Source organism: Podarcis filfolensis (genome assembly GCF_964270895.1).
Source record: "Podarcis filfolensis genome assembly, chromosome: 2".
NCBI classification, from domain to species: Eukaryota; Metazoa; Chordata; class Lepidosauria; order Squamata; family Lacertidae; genus Podarcis; species Podarcis filfolensis.
The window spans coordinates 71,558,626-71,584,548 of NC_139605.1; the positions used below are offsets into that span (position 1 = coordinate 71,558,626).

At 41.8% G+C, this 25,923-nt stretch overlaps 1 protein-coding gene across 3 annotated transcripts in view; it reads left to right on the forward strand.

Annotated features, from left to right (window-relative positions):
• STK32A (serine/threonine kinase 32A) overlaps positions 1-25,923 on the forward strand; it is a 73,820-nt gene that overhangs the window by 2,973 nt on the left and 44,924 nt on the right. For all 3 annotated transcript variants that reach the window (XM_083600236.1, XM_083600237.1, XM_083600238.1), the window contains exons 2-4: positions 6,399-6,565; positions 21,807-21,862; positions 22,808-22,959. In XM_083600236.1, coding sequence (XP_083456362.1) covers positions 6,514-6,565; positions 21,807-21,862; positions 22,808-22,959 — 260 coding nt within the window. In that variant the 5' untranslated portion in view covers positions 6,399-6,513. The remainder of the gene's footprint in view (positions 1-6,398; positions 6,566-21,806; positions 21,863-22,807; positions 22,960-25,923) is intronic.

Genomic DNA, 25,923 nt, shown 5'->3' on the forward strand with positions numbered 1-25,923 from the left:
GTGTCAGTGGTCTACCAGGAAGGACATCAATAAGGCTTGTATGTTTCTATTTAACAAGTGCACATAAATGATATGGCAACTGACTTTTATGGCTACTTATGATGAGACATAATTTTAGCATCCTGTTTTATGGATGATATCACCGCATAATGTCATGCATGCTGTGTTTTTCCTCTTTCTCTTCAGGTCAGGAGAAGCACTAATCTTGACTGTAGCATTTTTCACTGCAATGGGGGAAGCATTCTCCCAATTCTTCCTTCTCTGTGAGCAAGATTCTTGTTGTTTCAAAATAGATTACTCTATTATTTTTGCTTATTTATTTAATTTATATACCACCTTATACCCGGAGGTCTCAGGGCGCTTCTTGGCTTTGTCCAAGGTGTTTGTTTCTTAGCTATCTTTAAGAAGAAAAGAATAGTAGAAGGAAATATGGTTCTTAAATCAGACAATTAACGACCGTATTTTTCGCTCTATAAGACACACCAGACCACAAGACGCACCTAGTTTTTGGAGGAGAAAAACAAGGAAAAAATATTCTGAATCTCAGAAGCCAGAACAGCAAGAGGGATCGCTGCGCAGTGAAAGCAGCAATCCCTCTTGCTGTCCTGGCTTCTGGGATAGCTGCGCAGCCTGCATTCGCTCCATAAGGCGCACACACATTTCCCCTTACTTTTTAGGAGGGAAAAAGTGAGTCTTATAGAGCAAAAAATATGGTAATTATTGGGCTAGGTCATTTTTAGCCGTTTCAGTAAAACAAGCTTTATTGGGAAGGACCATATCTCAGTGGCGAAGCACATGCTCTGCATGTGCAAGGTCCCATGTTCAATTCCTGGCATCTCCAGGTGGGGCTGGGACCACCCACTGCCCGAAACCCTGGAGCACTGCTGCCAGTCAGTGCTGGACTAGGTGGACATAGGTTCTGATTTTGGAATAAGGCAGGTTGCTGTTTTCCTAGGTCAGGTGCATTTCTAGTACAGGTTATGGCAATCAGAACTTCATAAGAACTTTTCTGAGATTTGTAACATGCTTTGGAGAGAGGACTCACTAGTGACCGAGAGGAAGCTGCCTTAGATCAGGTCAAAATGTTTATCCATCTAGCCCTGCATTATCCATCTAGCCCTGACTTTCAGCTGCTATCCAGAGTCTTGGGAGAGATCTTTCCCATCGCTTTCCACCTGACCTTTTTAACTGGAGGTGCTGGAAACTTCTGCATTTCTGCTCTAGCACTGAACTAGGGGGCCTCCCCTAAGTGAGGGAAGTTCCGCTTTTTTCCTGAGCGCCTTCAGCCAAATCTCAGCTCTGCACTTTGCACATTTGGGCCTTGAGAAAAGGTTGTGATGATGGCAGCACTTTTGTTTTACTACTAGATCAATAGTGAGAGCATGCTTTATGCGGAAATAATCTTTACTCCCAACAAAGTGGGTCTAAAATAATTAGAGCAGTTCATGTTTCATTCTCAGTTCACACACCCTGTTCTCTTCTACACATGAGGAGCCCTGGCTGCTGCTGAGTGCATTTTTGCATGTGTGAACTGGATGGATACAAGCAGCAACAGAGAAAATTGTGCTGTTAATGGTCATGCATATGTCTCTGGATGCCGCATCTATGACTCTTCATTTAATATGTGCCAGAGGTTGGTCAGCCTGAGGTGCGAATGAATAATCCAGGGACACTTAATGCTTTGACTTTGTTAAAGTTAGATAGGTGTGGGCCTGTTCTGTGCCTGGGTGAACAGTCACTGAAACTAAGAAAAGTTGCTTTGAGCCTAGTAAAGGAAGAGTTGGCTATTAATAGCAATATATGTGAAAATGTGGCCTTTCTTCATGACTATCCTGATTCACTTATTGCACGTCCATGCTATGGCCTACCAGGACAACTGCTTTGAACTTCCCTCTTATTTACTACCATGCTGTGCTAAGACAGGGTTTGGCTAAGTGCTTCTTCCCAAATATGGTTCATGGTTAAGCTCTCTCTACACTAACGGTGAGCTGTAGCCAAGGTTTGTTCTTGGCTATAGCTTGTAGTTAGCAAGGAGAGAGCTGAACTCCAAGCCTAAGGGCTGCACAGAAGCAAAACTGGTTAGGAGCAAAGTGATTGCAAGCCCCTTCAGGATCCCACACCTTTGTGCACTCCCAGTAAGCCATAGTTCGGCTTCTTGTGCCGTGCAAACCAGGCCATTGTCAGCACTACTTAATGCATCAAAAGGACATAACATTGTTTGACTCCCAAGACAAAATGTGAACCTTATAAAAATGTGTGAGATCTTGAGGCTTTTCCCTCTGAAAAAAAAAGTCATTCAGCAAGTTTTACCTTTCTGATGACCCTCTTCACAAGCTTCTTCCTTCCCAAGCTCTTTGTACCCCCATAAGTCCAAAGATGCTCCTTGATGCAACATTGCTTCAGAGTTTCACTCACACAGGGACTAAGGAGAGTAGCAGCTTCTTGAATGGGATTTATTGAGGATACATAAGACTGACTGGTTGGTACCTTTTCGGGGGCTTATAAAAAATTATGGCAAGAGACCAGGCATCAGTGGTGCTGAGGTGTAATTATGTGCAGGATTGTGGCCTGTGTATCTGAGTTGTGAGTCTAGGTGTGTATTTAATGGTTTCTCTGGTGTTCTTGAATCAAGCCACCTGGCAACGAGTTTCCTTTAAACCTGTTTGGATTAAAGCTGGTTTAGGTAGTAGGAGAGCATGATAGAATCATTGAACTGCAGAGCTGGAAGGGATCCTCCCAAGGGTCATCTAGTCTATCCCCTGCAATGCAGGACTCTCAACTAAAGCATCCATGAGTGATGGCCACCCAAACCTCTGTTCAAAAACTTCCAAGGAAGGAGAGTTCACCACCTCCCGAAGGGAGTCCATTCCACTGTTGAACAGCGGAAGTTCTTCCTAATGTTTAGTCAGAATCTCCTTTCTTGTAATATGGATCCATTGGCTTGGGTCTTACCCTGTGTAGCAGCAGAATACAAGCTTGGTCCTTCTTCCATGGGAGAGCCTGAGACAGAAATGTATATGAAAGACCAGAAGAGAGGAGGGTGACCACAGCTTGATCAGTGTCAGAAGCTGAAATTTTAGCATTTATTTATAAATAATAGTATGTGAAATTATGTACAGAGTGGATAAAAGCATAAAAACATCACAACATGACCAAATAAGGAGCCAAAGGACAAAAATAAAACAAAAACCAACTTAAAAGTAGAATCCGTAAAATAGTACAGCCAGCGGCAATAAAACAACGTCTGCCTGATTTTATTGAATTATTAAAAAACACAGGTGTTTTTTGTGGGGAGGGAACAACTTTTGTTTCCCTTTTTGGTTGCACAGAACTCTTCAGCAGTGGTACCAATTTGTCAGCCACATAGAGCTAAACAAGTGGCCATGTGACAAACACATGTAGTACTTTAAAAAACATAAAAGGCAGAATATCTGAAGACGATTCTAAAGCTGTTGTATAGCAAACAGAAGAAAGTTGAGTCGAAGGAATATTTGGTCCTGGGCAACCCTCCACCTTTCATGCCAATTCTTAAGCCTTAATATTTCCAGAATTCTGAAAAGTCTGCTCAAGCTACATTACCTGATTAGGTTTCATATTGCTACTATAACAGGGAAAAGAATTTCTTAAGCCGTGTTTTCAGCCAATCTGCTTGACTCTCCTTCTGTTTTCTTTCCCATTTCCTTCTGATATGCTTAAAACTCTTTCATTGCCCCCTCTCTACCTCTGTAATGGTTTTCAGCCAACCAAAGGCAGCCATTATCTGCAAAGTCTTAACCACTTAAGGGAGTGACTTAGCAATTTTCATCCAAGCCCAAATCCTTAAGAATTTCACCTGGGCTCTCCAACCATAAGACAATTTTGCTTGCTTCAACTTCCTGAGTATTTAATTACCCCTCTGATTTATTTTGAAATGATGGGAACTTTGCCGAGCTCTTACAACAACAGAAACAGCTTTGCTAACATGTGCATCAATTATTTTCTGAATCAGTGCCACCATCTGAAAGATGTTGAGAGGATTTGGGGGGCCCTGTGCAAAAAGTTGAGTCTATTGTCACGAGATATGTCTGGTACAGAACTAAGGTATGATTAAATAACCAGTGCACTTTTGATGCAGGCCTTTGTGATAATGTCCTTTGCAGAAGAGCCATGGCTCAGCTGAAGAGCATCTGACTTGCAAGCAGAAGGCCCAGATTCAATCTCCAGCATCTCCAAGCAGGGCTGGAAGAGACACCTGTCTGAAATCTTGGAGAGCCACTGTCAGTGTAGAAAAACTGAGCTAGAGGGACCAGTGTTCTGTATGTGGCAGCTTCCTGTGCCCTCGTCCTTCCTTGCCACCTAACCTCCAGTCCTGTGAGAGCCAGCCCAGGAGGCTGGTGATATGTCCTGCTCTACAGAGGTCAGCCCTGTGTTTGAAGGGCTGTCTGGTCCAAGTCCAGTTTGAAGTGAGATAATCTGAAGAAAGGAAAGTGGGAACCTTAAAGTAGCCCACCGATAGTACCCAGATAGCAAACTTAAGAGGCCTGCAGGCCCCTGGGCCCCTGGTCACTGTCTCCCCCACAATGGTGAGATGTACTGTTTTTCTAGTTAAATGATAGTAATTATTTATATATCTCCACATATCAATTAACAAATGGAAATATAACCCTCTTTGAGAGTTGAGGAGGTGGTGTGTTTTCTGATTTGGGGGGATTTGTAAGTGGCTGCGCTACAGCTCTGTTACGCTGCTGGGTGAAATAACCTGTTTTTGGTGGCACCGTGGGTTGTGGGGGATAGATAAAGGTAGGATGAATGAATGGTACGTCAAGACTTTAAAATGTTGGCTCTAGCAGAGAACTGCCACATCTGGACCTCAATAAGGCAACTCATTGAGTATAAGAAGAGTGCTGCTGGATCAGACAGACAAAAGAGCAATCTAGTCCAGGATCCTGTTCTTACAGTGACCAATCAGATGTCCATGGGAAACCTGAGATCACGACATGAGTGCATTAGCATTCTCTCCACTTGTGATGTGGTACACAGAGGCATGCTGTGCTCAGTAGACTCAGAGCATAGCCATCTTGGCTACTAACCATTGAAAGCTTTGTCCTCCATGAATTTGTCTAGTCCTCCTAGAGCTGTCCAAGGTTGGTGAGCATCACTTCTTCTTGTGGAAAGAAATCCCATAGTTTAAAGAAGCTGGCCCTGGGTTCTAGTATTATGACACAGGGGGAGAACGTGTCTTTGACCACACCATTTGTATCTTAAACACCTCTAGCAAGCCTCTCCTTAACTCTTACTAACCTTTTCTCTAAACTAAAAAACCTCAAATGCTGTAAGCATTCCTCATAGGAGAGCTGCTCCAGCCCTTTGATGGTTTTGATTCCCCTTTGTTGAACCTTTTCTTGCCTCCAAGGTGGGTAAGCACTTCTTTTCAGCCTCTAAACCCGATGCGCCTGGAGTAACATTTTCTGCATTGCTTGCATTTACGTGTGCCAGGTTGAGACCTTATTAATTATGTTTACACATAAATGCTTGAAGTTCGGTCCCTGCTTCCGGGTTGCGTATCAGACAGTCCTGCAGCCAGCAGACTGCGGAAGAGACAATGAATCAAGGCACCATAATGAAAAATATCTAGCCTGATTTATGCGTTCATTGTACTTAACCACCTCATAAAGTAGCTTCCAGGTGTTTTTTTAAAAAAGAGGAGAGAGGTGAATACAGACACTTTCTGGTAACTGGTTTTATATACATGGTGGGGGCTCTCTGGTTTTGTGTTGTTGAAGTTTTATTGAAATAGAATGAGGACTATAAAACCAAGATAAAAATGGTTTCATGGGAGCAGTGCAGGGATCATGATTATAAACTGAGTCAGTAATCATGACAGCCAAATTTTTTACTTTTCCACAGATAGAGAGGTTTGTGCTTACATGCTGGAGGAATAAGAGATCAAATATATACATGGTTCTGTGTTCCTCCCTGGGGAGTTTCAGGGAATACAGTAAGAAATTTTAATATGCTTCCTTTCAAATGAGAGCAGCAAAGGTGAAGTGGCACACCCTCTGTTTCTCATGTTTAGTCCGAAGCAGAATTAAGATTTTCATAAGCAAGTGGAATTTATACCAGCTTGGCTGTTCTGCATAGAAAGCAAGATGACAGCCACACTAGTAGAATCATGCAAAGACGTAGGGGTGATCTTGTTGAGGTAGTCAGAGAAAAGTCAATAGGTCTACTCCTAGGAGAGAGAGAAATCTGTCAGCATCAGTGCCCTTGTGTGTCCTTTTTAAGGGCCTCTCCCCTTTCCATTTATTTTTTATTAACACTCCTGTCAAAATGTGACAAATTTGTGTGGTTCATACAGTTTTTCAGTTTTGATGTCAGCTGTGTCCCCCCCTTCCTTTCTGTTTTTCCCTCCCCACTAGGGTCCACCGGCAGGAAGATCTACAGATCTGCCAACTCTGAGTGAGTTAATAACTCGCTCTTAGCACTTTGAATTTAAAGGATGATGTAAGTGAGGAGCTTCCAGCCAAATCCAACATGGGCGCAAACACCTCCAGCAAGTCACCACCGTTTGACGAGAACGAAGACGGTAAGAACACTGTGTGGTGTTTGAAATAGCTTTGTTCAGTAAGACACTGGGAGAGAGAGGTGCCTGAGAAATCCTACATTGCAGCGCCTTTTAAAGCACTGCCTCTCCGTCACGGGCCAGGCAGCACAGATATCTCTTCAATTTGTGTCATTGTTGTTAATCCCCCTTTGGGGAACTAAATGAATATCTGGTTTGGGTGGTAATTTAGTTTGTAGCATGAAGCTCTTTTGGACTTAAAAATGGTAAAATATCATTATTTAAGAGGAGCAAAATTCAAAAGAACTTGGGTAGTATTTCAGAGTCATTCCAAGGACTCGAAACATTATGCCTATTTTCAGGTGCTTTCTCCCCAACCCCCCACCTCCACCACGAATGGCTCCATTAGTCCTTAAGGAGGTGGAAAAATATGTTGCAGGGGTGAAACGGGGCTTTTGGTCTAATCACTAATCTGCCCTCTCCCTTTAGCATTTTCCATCCAGAGCAAGGGCCTTTTCAGTAGTGGTGCCCATCTTGTGGAATAACCTCCCGTCAGATGTCAAAGGAATAAACATTATATAGACATTTGAAGGCAGACGTGTATGGGGAAGCTTTTAATGTGTGATGTTCTGTTGTGTTTTTGTATATTCTGTTGGAACCCACCCAGAGTGGCTTGGACAACCCAGGCAGATGGGCGGGGTACAAAAAACAAATTGTTGTTGCTGTTAAATTGATGCCAGAGCTATCACAAAGCAAACTCAACCCTATGAAACTCACTCCTGCAACACCTCCTTATTCCAGGGTTTTTTTTTCACTTTTGCATGGCTCCTACCTATATATTTTGGAATTATAAAGATATATTTATATAGTGATACCTCGGGTTGCATACGCTTCAGGTTACATACGCTTCAGGTTACAGACTCCGCTAACCCAGAAATAGTGCTTCAGGATGAGAACAAAACTTTGCTTCAGGATGAGAACAGAAATTGTGCTCCGGTGGTGCGGCAGCAGCAGGAGGCCCCATTAGCTAAAGTGGTGCTTCAGGTTAAGAACAGTTTCAGGTTAAGAACAGACCTCCGGAACGAATTAAGTACTTAACCCGAGGTACCACTGTATAAAGATATATTTATAATCTTATACAGTGGGGTTGCAGAACTTTGTTGTTGTTTTTCCTTGTGCCAGGTGTCTGGGACCTGAACAGTTCCTGCCCCTTGGAAAAAAGAGGCTTTTAAACTGTCTCCTTTGAGCAATGCTCTTTTTCAGTACAAGTTCTGGCGCTACAAGACCCCTCCTTCTGCCAACAGCTTTGGAGCCGGTCACTCTTCACAACAAAGTCACAGCTGACACAGCAGGTTTTCCCTCCGTCTGATTTAAAGGGGAGCGATGCTTAGGGGGGAGTCTGCACAACCCAGGCAAGCTGTGCTCACCTAAGAGGCCCGAGAGCATCTCGCACAGGCACTTTTGTAGCAACTCATGAAATGAGATGCAACTTAAAGGTCAGGGCAATGAACTGGATCCACTTTTGGCACAGTGTTCTGCAAAGTAGCACGTATCATGCTCTCCTGTACTTCGGTTCGGGGTTTTGCGTCCTGCAGGGCCCCCATGTAGCTGAGGCTCTGTTCCAAATCTTGCTCCCTCACTGCACTGGATAATTGGGCTGCCTTTAGGCCAAAGACTCCCTTGTGCCTCTGGTCAGTCCATGTCCTCATGGAATCCCAGGACTTAATCTGAATTGGAGTTCACCACAGATTAGAGCCAGTTCTTATCTTGAGGGTTCAGCCCTGGAACATGTGAGGTAATAACTGAGTGCCTTTAACCATGCTCAGATTGGTTTTGCTACACGGCCAACACGCATACTTCTGGTATTGAGGAGAAGTTATTCTAAGGAAGCCCTGGCATCTTTGGTCTGAGAAATTAACCACGGATGGAATTGTTTCGTAATGTAATTTTGTGATCATTGAATGCAAGGTTGGAGTTGCCTGTGATGCCCAGAGCATTTGAGGATTAAACACATAACACACACACACATGCAGGGAACTGGGGGCTGCATCACAATATGGGAAATGGTATTGGTATGACTTTGGCGTAGGAAACTCTGCGTGCCTCTGTGTGTGCATTGTCATATGTGATTAATGCCAATCATGTGTTTTGCTGGGCAACCTTCATGCCAGAAAGCCCTGACTGGTGCTCGGCACCTACACTGTGTGCACAGGGCAAAATACACACATCTACATTTATGAAGGCACATGCTAATTTGGAAGTAATATCTGTGTTTGAAATGTGTCACAGGTAAAGATACTAATTTTATGTTGTCTTGCCTGGCTAATGTATGGAGTGAAGCAGAAGAGCAAGGAAAGTGTAGATCAAAGGACCCATCTTCTCTAGCCAGGAAAAAAGAAACTAAAGCCCTTCTTATGGTGCCTGCAGTGCACTTAAATGCTGTTCCTTCTGAAAGTACAGCAATTTGTTCCAGTAGTGTATTCTTCTCTAATCTCCCAAATCATTTTGTTCTGATTCTGTAATAATCATTGCAGCCAATTTCCTCTCCATGAACCTAAGACCAAATTTCATTCATTTAAAAAAAAAAATTCTGATCCTCAGTGCACTCCGCAAGCATGGATATTTCAAGCATGGAATTGCTGGCACAAATTATTTGATGATTAGGTTGATTGTGTACTTAGGAAATTTATGGTGATGCCCTCTGAATGTCATAATTTCCATTACTGCATGCCGTACTGCTGGACCCTGTGTTAAATGCTGAGTAAGTGCGTGGACAACAATTCCCTCCATATTTGGCTAGAGTGACTGTGGGCTTTGTTTCAAAATTAATAGTGCTATTGTTTGGGTTTCTTGGTTTTGTGTATGCATGCATTAAAGTAATTGAAAACTATGATGGGGCAATGCCACCCTGAAATTATCCTGGGAACTGCAAATTATATTCTTGTGCATGCAAGCATTTTGTATTGGCATCTGTTGTAAAGCAGTCTCTGGTGCAGTCTCAGCAGTATTGATAGATGTTTTTGTTTTGCACTTTTCTGAGAGTGGGAAACCTGAGGAGGAAATTCTGTAGTCCTATGGTACACCCTCTCTGTCTTAGTCAGATATGGTACCCATAGACTTATAGGGTGTCTGTGTGCATAAACACTAGTAACTGATGAGCTTGAGAAACACAGGCATACTGAAAAAATGTGGGAAGAATCCACATTAAAAACAGCTGAAAGTGGTTTGATTGGGGCATCGGCACCACTTCTCATGGCACACAAATATTTATTTTCTACTGGTCAATATGTTGTGCAGGGATTTAGGGGAACTTAGCTGATTGGTAGAGCATCTGCCTTGCATGCAGCAGGTCCTGTTTTGAATTCCCAGCATCTCACATAGGAAGATGTCCCCCTGCCTGAAACCCTGGAGAGCCACTGTCACTCAGAGTAGACAATACTGAGTTAGATGGACCAGTAGTCTTGACTCCTTATAAGGCAGCTACGTATGTTCTGGCAAAGCAAAGATTCCCGAAAAACCCTGCACAGCCTTTCTAAAAGAGGCAGAAGTGGGATGAGCAGGCACACCCTGAGCAGGTATTCCCCCATTCACACTGCTTTAAGCTCTGTGAAAAAGAGACTCCAGAGTGTTAGGATTGGTGGACGGGAGGCAAGCAAATGCTTCAACAAGTCGTCAAGCAAGGATAGGCAGTCTTCAGTGTCACTCAGACTCAGGAAACCAGGCCAGAGTAGATAACATTACAGAGCCTTATTGGGACACTGTAGATCTTTGTTTCACTTGAATCCCACTGGGTTGAAAGCTGCTGTAACACCCTATAGATTAGATTAGATTAGTTTTGTTTGTAGTATTTATATACCACTTCATATACCCAGAGTTGGCCCTAAGCAATAGTAAAATGCAAAATACATTTTAAAAAATGAGCGAAACAATACAAATATAAAATATCATAGAATCATTGGAAGGGAAGGTACCCTGAGGATCATCTAGTGCAACCCCCAGCAAAGCAGGAATATGGACCCATATGGGGATCAAACCCATGACCTTGGTGATAATAGCACCACACTCTAACCGACTGCATGTTCATCCAAAGAAAAAGTTGTATCATACAGCACACCCCGTCTAGACAATATGAACCCTAGCAGACACCCAAGGCCAGCCATCAATGCTCTCCAAATGCCTGCATGTGATGGTGCTGCAATGTAGCAGAGATCAGACCAGGAGTTCCTTCCACCTCCAAATTACCACTATGGTGCAGGGTTAAGGTGCTTGGGCTTTGCTGCTGCAGCCCCCTGGTTAAGGTTCCTTCCACAGTGTGCTAGTCCTTTGATGGTGAGAAACCTTTGTTGATAAATCTGCCAACTGCAGGGCTTTGTCAAGTCTTTTCTTCAAGCATGTAACTTGGATACAGACTATCTTCTTCTTCTTAAAACAAAACCTTAAGAAGCTGGAAACTTCTCAGCAACACTGGGTAGTGCTCCCAAGATGAAGATGTAAAAAATTAAGACACCAATATTTTAAAGGGAATCCATTACATTGCAGGGAAGTGTGAGACAATGAGGGAAATCCATAATGTTAGGCGAGGCAGCAATCTTGTGTGGGTAAGATGATCTTCCTTTAAAATATTTCACATTTAAGCAACCACATTATGCCTTTTGTGATCTGTGACCCATGCAGCAACAGTATTCAAGATTAATCTGCTGCCTAGACACCATCAATCTTACAGGAGAGGTCTTTTCCCGTGAAAGGGGCCAGCTTTTGAAGCCTCACGGCTGTCTTTAGGGTTCTTCAAGGAATCATAAAACAGACCCAAGTTGGCACTTCTACTGATAAACAGCATCTTTATGATGCCTGAAAGTGGTTGCTTCCTGATTAATAAAAGGGGCTGCTTGATCATGGGTGTTTATTCCTGGAAATGTGTGCAGAAACTAAATACTGAATAGAGCCACAAACTCCAGTCTGAAAATGGACTAATTGAGCCTCCCCTCTTCCCCTGATTCACCACCATCCCAAAACTTGTGTTTGGACCATTCTGCAACAAGTTTCACCATATCCTATTTACCCTTCCCTGTTTATTCCCATCTTTTCCCCTTCAAGCTTCCTCCTTTTCAGCCTGCATTTAGTTCTGGTTTGGACCAAAACTTTGTGTCTTCTCTACCTGCAGCTTTCACCTTTAGTCAGAGCATGAGCCTTCTCTTGGTTCTCATTTCATTCTGAAGTACTCAGAATGTGAGAAGTAGCTCACAACTTATGCACATTTAACTTGTGCTCATTCAGCTTTATGCACTTGGCATAATAATAATAATAATAATAGGGGTGGGCATCCAGGAAAAAAGACTTTGGCAATCTACATGCCATTGAACCCAATGTGTTTTGACTATACGCGAACCTGCCTGGGTTTTGAGATCTTCAGGGCAGGCGCTTCTCCAGGTCTCCCTACCTTCACAAGCATGATTGGTGGAGATGCTGGAAAGGGACTTCTCAGTGGCTGCTCCCAGACTTTGGAACTCCCTAGAAAAGCTAGACTGGCTCCTTTCTGGTTGTCCCTCCACTAGCAGATGAATTGACTTGAGGAATTGATTCCTTTTAATTAAAGGGTTGGTGCCATGCTGTTTTTATTGTAATTATGGGTATCTTTTAAACAGATTTTATATATGTATATAGTTTTGATTCTATTAATGCTTAAATATATTTAAATAATTGCTTTTGATATGTTTTTTTGCAGTTCTTGTTTTTATCCGTAAGCTTCCTTGAGTCCCATCAGACTCAAAAGGAAAAAGGCAGAGTAATAACAATAACAATAATTTCAACCAAGGGATACTGACTCATAGCCACCCATTTGGTCATAATCCAAAAGTATTAGAGAATGCCACCCTTGGATGCATTACAATAAAATGCAGCCATCAGGGCTTGGTATATGGCACAAGCCCTCTTGCTTCTGTCCCAAGGTGATTCTGCCACTTGTCCTTTCAGTATTTGTCCATCTGTAGTTTAGGCAGTGAAGTTTATGAATTAATTCACTTAGGGTAAGTAATGTTGCTAGTGCTCTGTGATTCTGTGTACTTTGGGCTTGTGGGTGAAAGGTGTACTGACAAACAGCATTTAATCTAATCTAACAACTGTTTTATACTCATTTCCAGTTAGGAAAACAGGAGCACAGAAGTGGCGTGTTGATTGGCGCATTTGCTGCCAGCATTTTTTGCTGCAACACTGATTTTCCAAGTCCTGTTTTTCCTTTGGCTGTTAGCTTAGCCTTAAAGCAACAAGGAACACATCAGGTTCGGGTAGCTAAATAATAACAACGTCCTAGTAAAAGATGCTTCTGTTGAATTTGCCGGCACCTTTTCTTCTTTCCGCATATTGGCATGGCAAGTCATTATCAGTAAACATTTATCACTTATGTCACTGCTGGTGTTCAGGTTACAGTATCAAGGGATTCATTATTCATGTCGTTTGGACCAGTGCATTGAAGGTATGCCTCTTTAGGGGATGGGAGCTAACAAAAGAATACATTTCGGTTAGAGCCTCAAATTTAATTAACTCACTTTCTCCTCTCTGAACTCTCCTCTCCTCTCCGTGCCCATCTCTAGAAAAACAACAACGATTAAATGAATTTTAGCAAGTGACTTTTCAAGATGGACTCTATATATTAGGAGATGGTCACTGAGTCATGGGCATAGCCAGGATTTATTTAAGAGAGGGCGGCTTTATATGGGGAGAGGGGAGGCAGAACCAAGTTATCTGTGACACAATTAATCAGCTAGTTAAGTATTTGTACGGAGTGTTGGGATAGGAATGGGAAGATCTGGGCTCAAATCCCTGTTCATCCATGAAGCATGGCCCTGCTATTGTTATTAGAGTAGAAGAAGGGTAGTATGCAATTGGTTTTAAGAAGAGAATAAAAGAATGATGCATTATAATAGCACCATTTCCTTCAACTTGCTTGGGGCAGGCTACGTGTGGTTGCTCTGTTTCATTGTCACAAAAACAGAGGGAAATTACTTGCCCAAGGCCACTCAAGAGGACAGATTTGTAGTGGTTAAATAATCTGACCTCTGCTGAATATTTAAAGCCAGAGCCCTGCTGTTTTAACCAGTGGCTATTCTTACAATGGCCAGCCGGATGCCTATGCAAAACCCCAAAGCAAGACCTGAGCAAAAGAGCATTCTCCCCTCTTGTGGCATTCAGAGGCATATTGCCTTCAACAGTGGTGGCAGAACATAGCCATTGATACTGGTACCCATTGATAGCCTTATCCTTCATGAATTTGTCTAATTGTCATTTAAGGTCATCCAAGATGGTGGCTATCACTAACCTGTGAAGAAACGAAATTCATAGTTGTGTGAAGAAGTACTTTCTTTTGCTTGTCCTGATTCATCCAACATTCAGTGAACTTCCATGAAGTTCATTGAATGGCTTGGGGCAAGCCACTTGCTGCAGGTTGTTAGATAAAATGGGATGATCCCATGTACCATAATTCCATATAATAAATTTGCTTGCCAATTTGGGGGTGGGGGCATGGCAAGCAAATGCAGTTACTTAAAGGTTTCCTAGATTGTTTTTCAGAAGTGTTCAAGACTCAAGTGCTCAACATTATCTAAGGGTATATAATGTGTCAATAAGATATTGTAAGCAAGTTGTTGGCGATAGGTTTTTGTTTGTGTGTGTGCCTTTTAAAAAAACTTACTGCATTTTTCCTGGAAAGGATAAATACTGATTAAATGGGGTGGGGGAATATGGGCTGGCATTTTGATGCTATAAATGTTGTGTGGATGCTGCAAAAAACTGCATGCATGAGGAGCAGCCACCCTAAGATAAACATATTTCTGGAAGTGTCCAGTGAGAAAAGAAAGTTGAAGAAAAAAATGAACAATTGCATCTCAACTCTAAACCTACTGCTGTCCAAACGGTTAAAATCATCATCATCATTATCACTTTCATCCCAAATGCTGATCTGTAGATTTTTCCACACAGATCCAAGCTATTTAAACTGGCAAAACATTTGTAGAATGGAGTCATATTGCAAGAGCAAAAGACTGATATCCTCTTAGATTTTGTAAGAAAAGACACAATCACTTCATCAAGAGCCCTTGCAAAGCGCATTAATGTTCAAGTCCCATTGGAAATGATGATACTACGTGGTAAAGGTACAGAGAACTAATTTATACAGGGCTGAAAATGGCAAAGGGGACTTGCCCCATAGTTGTGAATATAGCTGTGATACACACACGCACTGTTTCTGGCCTGCATAATTAAGGAAATGCAATTTATAGGGAAATATCTGATTCTAATTACTTGCCAAAAGTAATTTATCTCACTATTGACAGGTTAAGCTCTTCAATATTTGGGTTTTCTTGCCATTAATTGAACTCTTCAAATACATTTTCACAATAATTATAGCAGAGGCAATTACCTGATTTCCAGAGGCAATTAAAGGCCAGTTTTGTGCAATATTGGACACCTCCAGGAAACTGGTGTGTTCCCCGTCTTGTCAGGCAGCTGCCTGACATTTGTTTCTAAATCAAGGTTATGTTTGTCTCTGGAAGGTCTGTTCTGCGGTTGTCTGCTCTAGGAGCAAGCAAGTGCTGTTGTAGATTGCAAGTGGACACATAGTGAATACATGTGGGTACACAGTGGTGTAGGGTGTCCAGGCAGAGATACTGCAGCAGCAAGGAAAGGACTAGGCAATGGAACCAACAGCTGAGGCAGTAGTATGGATGGAGGTGCCATCAAGCCTCAGAGTCTAGACGTTGTCTTAATGTTGTGGAGTGTCTTGAAGCAAGGATTCTTTGGCTCCAAGTGCCACTGTGTTTCACCATGCAGATGCTATAGGGGTGATATGGCAGCAGGGTTCAAGAGAAAGACCAGTAGGTTTCACTCAAGCATGCCACATACTATTTTTAATTAGTTATTTAAACACAATAAAAACATATTCATCCCATTTTTTGGCCCCACTAAGGGCTCCACATATATAATTGTATCATAATCCTTACAACAGCCATGTAAGGCAGGCCAGGGTTATTATCCCTGCATTGCAGATGTGGGCTAATGCCTTGCTGACAGTCATCAAGAGAATTTTGGGGGTGCTGAAATTTGAACTGCAGGCTTCCCAGCTCATTCTTTTTGCAACTTCCCAGTGCCAGCTCTGCAAATAAGCAGAGAAAATTGCTGAAGTGTGCTCTGTCTCCCTGACTGTTCCCAGAATGTGTCTTCATTGGACTAGCTTTATATTACGCCAGTCACTCTTCCTAATCACTATGACCTATCCATCTATATTCCTGCCCTTTGTGATTATAGTCATTGCTGGATATCAATATGCCTTTGTTTCTTTTCTCAGTCTGCTTCCTTGAGCAACTTTAAAATACACTGTGAACCTATGAGGTCTTTCCCTTTTAATTTGCTTATCCCAATATCAATCTAGCCACAGAAACCTATTATTTGCAGCTTAAGGAGTCAGTGATCCCATTTGTGGTCATTCTTGACTTCCAGTGGTGAGATCAAGATAAAGACCTGGAAAAAGCGGGGTTCATTTTCTATGGGACTAGGCCAGCGTTTGGGATTATTCTTTGCTATTAGATTTTACAAAGTGTTTAGAAGCAGCTTTGTTGGTATGGGTGTGTGGGTGTATCTGTGACCAGACTTCCAAAATAACTTGGCTAGTGATTCATAAGGGCTTAGTACCCAGCAGTTAATGTGTAATAGCTACATTGTTAATAGTTCAATCCTATGCGTTTTTACTTGGAAGTAAGAGCAAGTGTGAGACTCACTCCACAAGGAAATGTTTATAGGGTTACCACCTAAGGCCATTTTCACTCAAGAGGCTTGTGCATGTTGCTCTGTGAAACTGAAATTGTCCTGCATTCTCAACCACATCACAAATGCCTTTGTGCTGAACATGCAGTGAGCCTACTGCTCTGAAATATATTACTAATGTCTGACGCTACGTCTGGACTAGAATCTGCCTGGATGGTTTTTACCTGTATACTGGCTACAAAATCGATGTAGATTCTGATAGACAAGTAGCGGTGATCACCAAGTTATTCTAACCTGTAGAAAATGACTGAGGGACAAATTCATGTGATACAGAACATTTGTACTTTTGCTGCTGAAGTTGCGGGTGGCAATCAGGATTCTGCTGGTGTGTCAGACTTCTCCACTGCCTAACAGTAGATAAACTAGTTGAGTTGGTACTGGAGGTTACAGGAGGTTACTTGAACTGGGGAAGAATGGGCGTGTGTGTGCAGTCCTATGCAAGATGCTCTAGAAAGTGATGTAATTTAGCATAATTATTTTACCTGTACTTACTAAACAAAGGTAAAAACTTTGCAACTGTTAGCTTGCCTTTTTTTTGCAATTGGAAGTCATCCATTCATTGCTACTACTGAACTTGTGAAATGTGGAATTTTCCATAGAAAAATTAAGCACTGGAAAAGTTTTCAGAAGATTTTCCATTTTGGGAAATGCTCTGCCCCACATCTCTGGGCCCAGCACAGGAATTAGATTTCACATTTTACACTGTTCTAGGTGTTCCAGTTATTGGGTTAATTGCTTAATTGCTTTCCTTGAAACAGATACCTCAAGGGGCTTTACTTGTCCACAAGTAGAAAAACAATGATGGCATTATTTTTCCTTGATATTTACTCAAAGAAGACACAGCTGCTGATTTACAGAAAGGTTAAAAACATAAATGATGTGTCATACCATACTAGCTCGCAAAGTAGCCTCAGTATCCATAGTTGTTGGCACCAGGCATAATAGTCTATAAGTCTGAAGTCACAATATAGTGTAAATACTATCTTCACCTACAGAACGTCAAAAAGTCCTGTCTTGATGGTTTTCAACAGGCCAAAACTGATAACAGATAAGAAACAGAAGAAAATGTCTCTTTATAATTTGTTAGCTTTATCTGGTGAAACTAGACTGCACGTTTACATGCCACTTGTTCTGCCCAGCAATGCATATACTACAAACTTAGATAATGCTACCACCAACTCCTATTGCACAATTTAATCTGCTTGTCCTTCACATGCCCTTGAAACTGAGACTTAGTTCTCAGCATGTTATACCAGTAATCGTCAACCTTTTCTGACCCGGAACCCACCTTTAACCCATACATACATTTGTGGGACCAGTATCTTAAAATAATTCTTACCTAGGGCTTGCCAATCAGAAGGTTGGTGGTTTGAATCCCTGCGATGGGGTGAGCTCCCGTTGCTTGGTCCCTGCTCCTGCCAACCTAGCAGTTCGAAAGCGCAAAGTGCAAGTAGATAAATAGGTAGCTAAATACCTTCCGGCGGGAAGGTAAACAGCGTTTCCGTGCGCTGCTCTGGTTTGCCAGAAGCAGCTTAGACATGCTGGCCACCTGACCCAGAAGCTGTCTGTGGACAAACCCCGGCTCCCTTGGCCTACAGACCCCAGAGTCGGCCACGACTGGACTTAACTGTCAGGGGTCCCTTTACCCATTACCTTTAATGCAGCTGTTGCAACCCACTTGAATTAGGCCACAACTCAGTAGTGAGTTGCAGCCCACCAGCTGAACACCAGTGGGCTGTACCACTTCAGATATCAGGTGGGAAGTTCCTCCATGAGAAAAAGGTATTCATCCACATAGAAATCTAAATAGAACCCTTATCCTTTGTGTGCATAGTTTAATATGTGGAAGAGATTTTTTTTTTGTCCAGGAACCATTTATTCATATGGACCTCCATCTGCATTTGTAGAGATCAGATACACTTAGCGAAACTGAACCACTTCACTAGGAGACAAGTCCCAAGATATTGGCTTTTCTGTCATCCACTCTTGTCTAAGCTGTGCTGTCAAGCAACAGAAATTGAGGGAGAATGTAAGTATTCTCAGAGGATTTAGAACAAGGATGGAGAACTAGCGACCCTCCAGATGCTGTTGAACTCCAGCTCTCTTGAACTCCAAAAATAATGGGAACTGGGGTCTGACAACAACTGGAGCCCACACCTGTTTTAGGGTATTGATTTATCAAGACATTTGAAGCAGGGAGGGACCAGGTACGAGTTTTCTGTCTTCAGTTTAGAGCAGGCATGGCCAAACTTGGCCCTCCAGATGTTTCGGGACTACAACTCCCATCATCCCTAGCTAACAGGACCAGTGGTCAGGGATGATGAGAATTGTAGTCCCAAAATATCTGGACGGCCAAGTTTGGCCATGCCTGGTTTAGAGCATAGGAGAGAGCTTCTGTTCCTTTCCTTATTGCTTTGGAATAGAAGAACTTATGAACAGTTGAGAGGTGCCCTTAGAGGCAGTCTCCAAATTCTCTTTCCATAACTATGGGAATAACAAATAATCCAGTACATTTATATACTGAACATAGTAAATTAGGAAATTTGGGTAACTCTGATTCATATAATAGGGAGGAGAACTATTTTGTGTGTATCAGTTGTTTGATTGTAAGAACCCCTGGTTCTGGCCGTTCCTATCTTCTAACAAAGCTTGTTCAAAGCCATCCAAGTTTCCTCTTATTAGCCATGTATGGAATTATGGGGCAGTATTTTTTAAGTGGCTAGCTATAATGTTTTAATACTGTATTGAGGGATATGTGTGGATTTTTAGCAATTTAAACATACATAATTACTTCTTGATGGATATTAGCATGTTGGGAGCTATTTTTAAGACTTACTTTTATCAGCAAATGAGGAGCTTCGGTTGTGCTGTTCCACATGAAAAATGTTTCGCTGCTCATTTGCAGGATCGGGAGAAAGTCTTGTGTGCCAGTATCACAAAACATATCCTGCAAGCCTTTGATTTGCATTGACTAGAATGTTACTTCACTTGTCTTCCTGGGCAATTCAGAAAATGTCTGTTTCCCATAACTGTCGTTCATGATGATTTTGTCATTATGAGATGAATTAAGCCTACGGAGATACTTAATTAAATCAATTTCCTCCCAATGTTCACTAGTGAACAGAGGGGCTGACATTATTAAATGTGTGCTGCAATAGGCAATGGCTGATCCAAGCATAAGAGAGACAATTTAACCAGTAAAACTAGAAGCTATATTCTCAAGTTCCTATATGAATGTCCTATCCTGATGAAGCTGGAGCCCAGGTAGTACAATGAATGCTTGAGAATGGCTTGTCAGGTAGGTAACAGGCAGAGTAATGTTGAAATTGCAGGACCTTGGATAGCTCATAGCAGACAACTTGCTAGAACAAAGCCTGGAGGTCATCTGAAGCCTGTCCAGATGATGATTATAATTAAAATAATGTATATACCATCTGTCATTTGGATAAGAAATACTCAGGTGGTTCATAAATACGTAAAAGCCTGTTCCCAGGAATTCTTAAAGGCTGTGTTCCTCTGGTTGGAGTCTAGCACTCCTTCACCTCTCAGTCAGCTCCTAACTTGTGTGTTACTTGCACTAGGGAGCCACCACCGGTGACTGTGAGGTCCTTGGTGTTAAGAAAGCCAGTATCACAGGGAATCTTGTTCAAAGGCTGTTATATTGTGGGAGAAAGGAATTGCTTCATTTTTGGAGACTCTGTTCAAGGGGCTTCTGGCTGACAGGCTGCATATTGGTGTCAGAACCTGTGACTTGAACAGAATATCCACAGATGTTCCTGATCCACCCTGGTTCTTCATCCTCCATGTCAAGATGCCTGGTTGCTATTCAAAATCATGACAGTGGGCTCCCTACAGGTCATAAGGAATCAGAATGGAGGCTTGACATTTCAGCTCTATTAAGTAGGATGGCTGAGAGAGAGACAGAGAGAAAGAAAGAAAGAAAGACAGAGGGACACAGAGGTAATCACATGCCGTTTGGGTCTTTAGCCTAGCTCTCTCCCATGACTCCAAACTTGGTTCTCAAAAGCTACATACATTGTCAGGTTCCCTCACAAATACCCCCCACCCCATTCAGTTCACAGATGGTTTAGAATACTTTGTACTGGCTGACTAGCTAGAATAAGCTGTCTTGTTCACTGTATCCTCTGTTCACCATCACGCTTTACAGACATCTTTTCTGAACTGTATTGTCCCTTGTTGCAGGAGGGAGTTTCGGGCAAAAGCAGGTCATACACATGGTCTATTTCCTTCCGCTTCTTAATTGGTTGGAAATGTACAGATGGATGAGGCAAATGTTGTAATTTCAGGCTCTGTCACTTTGGCATTACCTGACAGTTCTGGGGTCACAATCATTAAAGCTGCCGCTGTTAGTAATCCACAGCCTAGAATTGGTGTTTCCAATCAGCCCCCTAATGAGGTTTAAGTGCTATTACGTTTGTGCCCGGTATGACAACTGGACTGCTCTCATTATTATCATTTCTTGACTAATATTTCTGTGGCTTTAGTGCTGCCTGATCTCCATCTGAGGACTTGAGCTAGTATGAGCAGAATTCAAAGATAGTGATTTAGGAACTGCAGCTGTACTGCCTTGCTAGAACTACTTATGAGGTTTCAAGAACGGTGGGTTGGTATCCGATGGCTGCTTAAAATTATTTGGGATAGGGCAGAAAAAGCTGTGTAATGGCACAAGGACATAATGGTAAACCATTTTATAGTGGCACTGTGGGAGCACAGCACCAGAGCAGGAGACAAAAGTACTGGAGCAAAAGTTCAGATTTTGAAGCTATTACATTAGTATGTTATATGTTGATTTAAAACAACAACTAAAAACTAAAATTTTAGGGTGAAGCACAATTTTGCATGTAAATGTAATCCTGGAATTATCTTGCTTGCACAGATGCTTACCTTGGGCTGCCTTGCCAGATTTATTCAGCCTTCAAAAAAAAAAAAAATCTAATTTTTAACCAAATGATCTACAGATTCTACTGGGGTTTGTTCCTGCAATTTATATTGCAGAAAATATTTCCTCTTACCGTTTTATCTAAATAAAATTCATTTGTAAATTGAATGTTTATAGTATCCCAATGCAGCAGAACTTCATCCAAAAAGATAACTGTTATTTGGTGTTCCTACATGTGGGAAGAGGGGTATGGGAAAAGAGAGCTAAATATGTGGAAAAAATGGCTCTTTACATTCTGCATACCCTTACCTTAAATAGTAATAAAACAGGATTCCATTTAAAAAGTGAGCACTTATTCTATTAGATAGAATCTTATCAGTTTTGAAAAATGTAGAACAACAATATTATTTCAAGCAATAGTGAAGTATATAGTGTTTAGTCCCGCTTACTAAGGAACAAATGGTTATCCCCGCTGTATTATAATTCTGAAATTGGTTATTTCAAATATTGAATAGCTGAGGCTTTCATTTTTAAAACCTTTATTCTTCTTTACAGTCACCTTCGACCATTTTGAAATTTTGAGAGCCATTGGAAAAGGCAGCTTTGGAAAGGTATGGCTTTTTTTGCAAACAAAACTATCGCTCCATGTGGTGGGGACTGTAGCTATCCACAGATAATTCTTAAAATAACAAGGTGGACAGCAAGTAAGCAGGTTTTAGATAATATTGCATTGTCAGTGTCTACAAGCTGAGCCTTATCTTTCAGACCATCAGGAAGAATTAGAGCCTTGTCCCTCATATGCTCAGAATCTTCCAATTATATTACAGGATATTAAACTGTTCTTATTGATAAAACCAGGGCTGCTGAATTTATATGTAAACATCCGGTAAAGAGAGACTTTCCACCAGAGCAACTCAGGACACACTGGCATTGTGCCTCATTTCTCCCTTCTCTTGCACAGTCACGATGCTTTTTGAGGTGTGCGAGCCTAGTTCTTTGAGCCTGGTCCTGTACAGCCTCTACATTTTTGCCAAAGGAGAACAGGATGTGTACTTAAGATGCCTTTTGTGTGGGATTTTAATGTGATTTTAAGGCTGCTGTGTTCTCATTAGTTCTCATTTTTATGTCAAGATCTGTATCCGGAAGCTATCAGGGCCACTTTGCCCATCAAGAATAGGTATAATGTGACGAAGAAGGCTAAAGAACGGCGAGAGGTGGGCGAGGCTTATGAGAATGTGAGGCAAATCAGTTTGGGAAAACATAGTTCATCAGACCAATTAATAAACCAAGCATTGGATACTGTTTCACCTTAGTCCCACTCATTTACAGTGAAAACATGTCCAGTTAGTTGGTGACTCTTCTCAGCAACTGTGCCTGTGCATTTGTATATGGTGGGGAAGAGCAGGATTTAGAAAAATGAGGCGGCAATTTAGCAATGTACATTATTAAGGTAGGATAAGGTGTATTGCTAAGTTAGGGTAGGATACATGAATGTCCTCAGCACAATGCAATGCTACAGTTTGCACCATGTTTCCGCCTTGGTTTGTCCTTGCTAGGTTTGCATAGTCCAGAAGAATGACACCAAGAAAATGTACGCCATGAAATATATGAACAAGCAAAAGTGTGTGGAACGGAATGAAGTGAGAAATGTCTTCAAGGAGCTACAGATCATGCAGGGATTGGAACACCCTTTCCTTGTGAATTTGTGGTAAGCTGAGCACCATATTTCCCATTATTTTCCTGGGAGGAGGTTGCCTTCACTTTTCTTGAAACCTGGTTCTGTTTGTTTCAATTTAACCTTATTTACCATTATTGGTTTCCAAAATACAGTACTTGTTGCCTGGCTGGCCCTTTTTTCTTTTCTTTTCTACGTATAACCTAGTTTTCTTTGAGTGGCCTTTGAGAGAAACAACAGGTCCCTGGACTGCCTGTGGTTTAAACTCATGTCTTAGGCAGGGCTTGGATAATAGAGCCCCCTGTTCAGCTCCTTTTATAACTGGCTGCGTTCTTCCTGGCTTGAGGCATCGAAGTGCCATGCTGTTTGCCCTTTATTTCTTTCACAGTAAAATAAATAAATGTAGCATTTTGACCCAACAGCAGATGTGTCAGATCTAGGACCGTGACTGTTTTGAATAGGAAATATACTTTGGTAGTGCAAAGGAACGTCACTTTTGAAAACAACTACCTGTACCTGGAAAATTTGTGCCTTTGGGGAGAAAGCTTAGATAGAGCCCCCTGCCTATACTGCTGGTTTTCCATTGGTTTCTTGGAGAATATTCCAGTTTATAGTCTCCCATCTGCAGCCTGAAATTATAGTCTCAAGGAATTCCATGTGATTTATACAAGTCTGGAGAAGGGGTTGATGTGGCCCTTTGGCTAGGATCTCCTCATTTGCCCAAAACCTTTGTCATTATTTTCATGTGATAATTTTAGAGAATGTAACAAGCTATCATTCAGGCTAGCACTAGTTGACAATAGATTCATAATAAACCTTCTGCTTTGCTTTCTGCTGCCCATTTCCCCCATTTCTTTGTGCTTTCTGTGCTGTGCTGTGCATGAGGTCCAAAAGATGTGCCCACGGACACCAAAAGATTGGTGACTCCTCATTGCAAAGGCTTGTAAAGTAACTGGCCCAAGGATACCCAGTGAGCCTCAGGGCCAATCAGGGGTTTGAATCCCGGTCTTGCGGGTCCTAGTCCAACATTCCAACCACTGCAGCACAAAGGCTCTCCTCTACTGAAGCAGATTTGGCCCACTACACTACAACTTGGATGAAGTGTTCCACTTTTATTGGCATGGCCCAAGGCATATTGCTGCCTGTTGCAGAACTCAAATTCCACCTGTTCATTCCATTAGCACAGTCAGTTTCAAAAGGGAACAGGACTCCTGCACCTTTAATATTTGCTGAAATTCTGTCTTCTGCATAACTCTGTAAAGGTTCAGGAACCCTGCCTTCTTTGGCATCTAGCCACACTGCCTACTGCAGGGGACATCGCTGCACCTTTCAGATACCAATTCCTGCCTTTATCTGTTTTCTCCCTGTCCCCACATGGTGCCACCTGAATAAGGTCAAGTCACCCTGCTGCAGGGCAGACTATGAAACCAGATCGATATCTTGGGGAAATGTCTGTAACAGTTCTTTCTCTGAGGACACTTGATGGGGGCACAGTTCATTTTCAGCAGCTTGCGTGCCATCAACAATGAAATCAGCACACTTATAAGGCATGTTGATCCTTCCTTTTTTCTTTGATTTAGTGTGTTTTCCCCCTTTCAGTGGCCCTGAAACAGGAAGGATGGAATAAGGTTCTGCTACCAATGGACACTAAACTCGGTTAAGAGCCACAGTAATATTTCAAGTAATGGGGAATTAGATTATTTTGCAATTTTTTATTTTGTTTTCAGGTGGTTTTACCGGTAGAACATTGGTAAATAACCTCCAGCAAAATCACCCTGTTGCAGGGTAATGGTAATAAAACAGATCTCAGTGTCTTTTCACCAGAGGTACCAAAGTATTAGCTGACAAAGGAAGAAGTTTTTTTTTTAATTATACCCTGCTCTTCTGTTTTGACCAAATACATATAAAAGCCAGTAATAAAAATTATTAAAGAATTGTAGAGTTGAAAGGGACCCCAAGGGTCATCTAGTCCAACCTGCTGCAATGCAGAAATCCCAGCTAAATAATCCCTCACAGGTTGTTAAAAACTTCCACCAGGGAAGACCAGCACAAGATATTTAAAAATCCACCATGAAGTTCCTTCTGTAGACAGTGGGTCATTCACTCTAACCTACTCTTTGCTTGATTGACTAGATTTGCTTTCCTAAATGCCAGTCATTGCCTATGACTTCATTCATTGGCTAAAAATCAACAACACTGAAAGCAGGAGGAGGCTTGTTTCTCACAAAACAAATAAGGAAAAATGTGCTTCAACATTAAAAAAAATGAAAGTTGGGAGTGAGGAGTATGTCCCCTCCCATCTGCTATTCACATTTTTAAAAAGTCACCATACAACAACTAATGTGAATGGTGTCTTGTCTAATTTGGCCCTTCCTTGCCATGGGGAACAAATAAATCAAAGCAAAACTGGAAATTAATATCAGAGAATTCCAAATAAATGTATACCACTACAAAGCAGAACTGTTTCCCAGTATGGATCAAACAAGAGATGCGCTATTAGGTGGGGATGGGGGCTATTTAAACTCCTCTGCTGCCTGTGTCCCTGCCACACAAAAAACTCTGCCTCTCCTCATCAAATAGTGATTTGGTATATGTTAGATTATTTTAGTGCTGCATCTAATTTTGTACTCTAATAATTGGTCTTTTCTACACATGAAAGGTTTTGCTTATCTTTGCTTACTTAACTATCTATCTGCTTGTTAGTTTCCCTAGCTTCTTTTTTACCAGCTTAACCCATCAAGGCAAGGAGAGAGTGAAAGTAATAGCTTATCACAGGAGAGTTGCTGTCTACAAGTGTTGCTTGAGTGTTTAGTGACGGATGCTTGAGAAGCAGACTGCATGATAAATGAAGGCATCTTATGGTGCTCCTTAAGCAAGGGAAATAAATAATTTCTCTGCCTCTCTGAGCCATTGGTCTAGACTATTAATAATATGCCTTTGGCAGTCAGTACCAAAAAGAAAAAAGAAAAAAAAATCTGGGAGATTAATTTTCCCTTA